General features: G+C 36.5%; 1 protein-coding gene across 1 annotated transcript; it reads right to left on the bottom strand.

The window, feature by feature from the left end:
- Positions 1-2098: 2098 nt before the first annotated feature.
- On the bottom strand, positions 2099-2991 carry LOC127079912 (uncharacterized). Its single transcript, XM_051020263.1, has 2 exons — positions 2643-2991; positions 2099-2478 (listed from the first exon to the last, which is right to left on the bottom strand). Exons 1-2 carry the CDS (start codon positions 2989-2991, stop codon positions 2099-2101), a joined length of 729 nt encoding a protein of 242 aa, XP_050876220.1.
- Between the last annotated feature and the right edge of the window lie 1351 nt (positions 2992-4342).

Consider the following 4342-nt stretch of genomic DNA (forward strand, 5'->3'; position numbering starts at 1 on the left):
AAGACTTCTAACTTGTGTTGTTGCCTACATTATTATTGACCGGCCTCAGATAGTTGTGACTTCTACATAAGTCCAATTACGATTGCTTAACATAGCGCTAAATTTGCCTTATGGCACACTAACTACTAACACTAACCATTAACAATTAACATTTACTTTTTGCTCTTTACTTTTATGCAATTTCCTATTCTTGCACATATTATCCATTTGCTTTTCTCTTTGCTCACTTGAGCACATGTTTATGTTAATGCCATTTGCCTTTTGCTCACTTGAGCATATTATTGTGTATATACTATTGTGCTTGTGTTTTGTTTTGATTGTTGTGGACCAAATGCAAAGAAATGGACTTAGTTTCTAGGACTTTCCCTATGCAAAGAATGGAGAAATGGACTTAGATTTTAGGACTTTCCCTATGAAAAATTGGAGCAAAAGGATCTTAATGATGAATATGGGCCAAGCCTCTAAACTCACTCTTGTCCATTCTTAATTTGTTTCATAAAACTCTTTGATGTGTGTGTTCTTGTGCTAGGGGTTCCCACTTGAGCTTAATTGAAGGACCATTGCCATGTACATCTAAAGTGAAATACACAAGATACATTGAGGATCTCTTAAGAGAATTGTTTGATTGCTTGAGCTTACTATTATTGTGATTGCTTATTCCAAAGGATGGGAGCTACTTGGATCATCAATATGATCTCAAGAGAGGAACTCAATTATGGTTTTGTTTATTTATCCCTCACCTTTTGCTTTACTTAAGACTTAGCCATTCTTCTTCTTCCCTCCACTCTAACCCAAGCCAAAACCTTTTTGTGCAAACATTTAACCATTTGTTTTCAACACTAGAAACCCAAGCCTTAGGCTTTTGATTTTCAAACTTTCTTTTCATAACACTTATCTTGAATTGAATCTTTAAGTCAACTTTGACCATTTTGTAAATACTTTTCATTGGTAAACATAACCCATTCAAATGTCTTTTTGTGGTTCCAATGGCCACTTCCTTAATCAAAATTTTCATAACCTTTAGCTATTAGGTTTGAGTTATCTTGGTGGTAGATGTAATGCTCACCTATATCCTTAGTGATGGACAATGAGTCTTCCATGCTTATTATAGGGTTAACCCCTCACTAGCATGTTGAAGCTATCCTCACATGGTGGATTTGTGGTTTGGTTGAGTTTTCTCCCTTGGATAACAAAAGATCTTAAGGCTTTTGGACCAATCAATTCACCAACTAATTTTTGAGATTTTTACCCCGAACTACGAGGTTTTGATCCTAATCTTTTTTAAGATGGTACATAGGCAATGGGTTATCCATCCAAACACAAAATGTAAATAAACTTGTACATTCTCTTCTCATCTCTTCAATCATGTTTGCACAAAATTTTCACAAAACAACAACCTTACAACGAGTATGAAAAGGGCTCCCTAGGAGTACCTAGGATGTTTTGGGTGCCTAACACCTTCCCGTTGCATAACCAACCCCCTTACCCAGATCTCTGACTCTCTTTTACTAGTTTTTGATTCGATAAAACTTTTAGGTTTTTGTTCGCTTTCTAACCATTCCTTTGGATAAATAGAAGTGCGGTGGCGACTCGACTTGTATGATTTACCTTGGATTTAGTCAATATCTCTAATGGTAACGAATACCCCGCTACAGACACGTGTAAGTTTCTTGAAATGTAGGAACTTGTGCTTGAATGATGCATGATATGCAGATGCAAAAGATGAGTTTTAATTTTTAAGAAACACAATAATTTATTGCAAATATTATAAAGACAAAATTTGGTATAAGATAAACAAAAACCTCTTTTTATTAAACAATTGAGGGATTACAAAGGTTGAAATACAATTTCAACGATCCTAAACAATACAAGAGGAAAACAACTAAGTCTATGAGTCCTAAGTAATCTCATATGTAGAAGGTCCTGTTGCTGGATGATGCTTCCTCTTCTGCCTCTTTAGCTGAGCGTTCTCGATCATAAGCTTGTCGATGATTCCCTTCCAAGCACCTGAGGTAGGAGGTATGCTGGAGTACTCATGAAATGGTTGGACTTTAGAGAGAAGTAAACCTTTTTGTCTCTCCTGTTTCTTCACAACTTGCTAGTCCAAAATCTCAGTCAAATCATCCTTCTCCTTTAGGTGCTGCTCCATCTTCATCTTCTTATCATTCAAGACATGATACTTGCATTCCCAAGTGTCTCTTTCCAATTTCAACCTAGCCAAAATTTCTTGAAACTCTTCCCTATTCTCAATAGGAATGGTGGATGATGATGTTATAGCATAAGGGAATGAGGGCTTCTCAAGAGCATAGGGCATCTTAAGTTCACTGGCTCTAGCACAAACCCATTGGGTGTAGGGCTCAAAAGCAACACAATTCTTTCTTCCTAATCTGTTTTTTCCTTTCCTGTGAATGTTGTGCCAAGCATGTATGATTCTATCCTTCAAACCAGAACTCTCTTCTTTGTTAAGGTAAAAGAAACCTGACAACAAAAGGTTATCGATTTTATCTGCCACAGGATATCCTAACTAACATCTGGCAAGGATGGGGTTGTAGTTAAATCCCCCATGTACACCAAGGAGAGGTACATTAGGAAATTCACCACAATTGTCAATAATCACTCCAACATCATAGGAGGGGTCATACCAATGTATATTCCCTTTATCAATGGACATGAACCTCTGAGACCATCTGAGCTTCTGTGGATTCTCCCTGAAGAGCCTGGATCTGGGTAAGTGAGAAATAAACCACTTATATAGGAGAGGTGAACAACAAAGAATGGTTCACCACCTTTCTTAGTCTTGTGATGGATAGAATGGTAGGTATCTCCAAGTAATGTGGGTATTGGGTTACCAGTTAAGAAGATTCGTACAACATTAACATCCACAAAGTCATCAATGTTTGGGAAGAGCACAATTCTATAAATGAGTTCAGCAAAAATGGCTTCAAAGGCATCTCTATTATCCGCTTCTACAAAGATAAAGGCTTTCTCCATCAGAAATCTAGAGGTTAAACCTAGAATCCCTCCTTTTTTTAATGAAGTTGGCCTTCACAACAGACGTTTCTAGGTGAAGTGCTTCTGTAATAGCTGCTGGTGTAGGGGTCTTCTCTGAACCACTGAATGGCAATTTGTCAGAGATTGGCAAACCAAACCAATAAGAGTATTCTTCTAGAGTAGGCATAAGCTGGTAGTTTGGAAATGTGAAGCAATGGTATAGTGGATCATAAAACCGTACCAGGGTGTTGAGAACTCCATCTTCAACCTTGGTCTTCAAGATACCCATAAGTCTTCCATATCGAGCTCTGAAATCCTCTGGACTAACTATCATAGAACCAAGCTTCTTCGGCTCTGTTAAGTCAGGACTATTGAAAGTGTATTTCTTAGTATTCCTCCTTCCAAGTTCCATTTTACCTATCGATATTTGCAAAATAAAACTATTGAGTTTCTTGGTTTTTATGCAAAAAGGTTTTATGGATACATGAATGCATGTTTCATAAATATGAGTTTAGGGTTTTGACATTAAGCATGGAGCCAAGGGTCTAACCATCCCACAATGTATGAACTAATGGGTTTATTTTGTACCTGTAGAATAAGGTTCTAAAGTGATCCCCAGAGTCATAGATCCATCTTTAGGATATTATCGGTTTAATGACTTGCTCGCAGACCAATAATATTCTCAAGAGAAACTCGTCTAAGTGTAGCATCGTGTAACAATTACCTCAGATCTTACACATGGATAATCTCCGCACTACATCCTAAAAAGTCTTAGAGGGGTTGAAAGAGTTCTAAAGGTCCTCAGTTTCTTAGACTCCCAGGTCTAAGATAATAATTCCACTATGATTTACTCGCAACAATAAATATTACCATCAAAGGGGTCTCCACTGAGCAAGGTTGTATCATATGTTAATCATGCTTATGGTTACTCTAGACATGTAACTTTGATAAAACCACCATCCTATCTTATTTGTATTCTCTAATTCGGGTTAGGATTTCCTCACCACTTATAGATCTCCGTAATGAAACCCAAGAAAACATAGCAACAAATAATAATAATAATAATAATAAACACATATAAACAATTTAGGTATCACCCACTTAATATTCTTTCCCTAGTGAAGTCGCCATTTCTGTCGCGGTGAAGAATCAGAGACCAAGCTAGTGATTAGACTTGACTCATGAATCAAAATATCACCACCGAACTTTAATATATATATATATATATATATATATATATATATATATATATATATATATATATATATATATATATATATATATATGCGAAGCTAGAAGATTAAACTTAAGCAAGCAAAAAGAGGGGGGAGATTCTAAGGTACGAGGATGT

The sequence above is a fragment of the Lathyrus oleraceus genome, chromosome 5, assembly GCF_024323335.1.
Source record: "Lathyrus oleraceus cultivar Zhongwan6 chromosome 5, CAAS_Psat_ZW6_1.0, whole genome shotgun sequence".
Taxonomy (NCBI): domain Eukaryota; kingdom Viridiplantae; phylum Streptophyta; class Magnoliopsida; order Fabales; family Fabaceae; genus Lathyrus; species Lathyrus oleraceus.

What these genes read in the sequence shown, in the direction of transcription:
- LOC127079912 (XM_051020263.1), bottom strand. Translation starts at nt 2,991, where the DNA reads ATGGAGAAAGCCTTTATCTTTGTAGAAGCGGATAATAGAGATGCCTTT. An exon ending in GATAAAGGGAATATACATTG is followed by an intron (nt 2,479 to 2,642) that starts GTATGACCCCTC and finishes TTTTGTTGTCAG; the next exon opens with GTTTCTTTTACCTTAACAAA.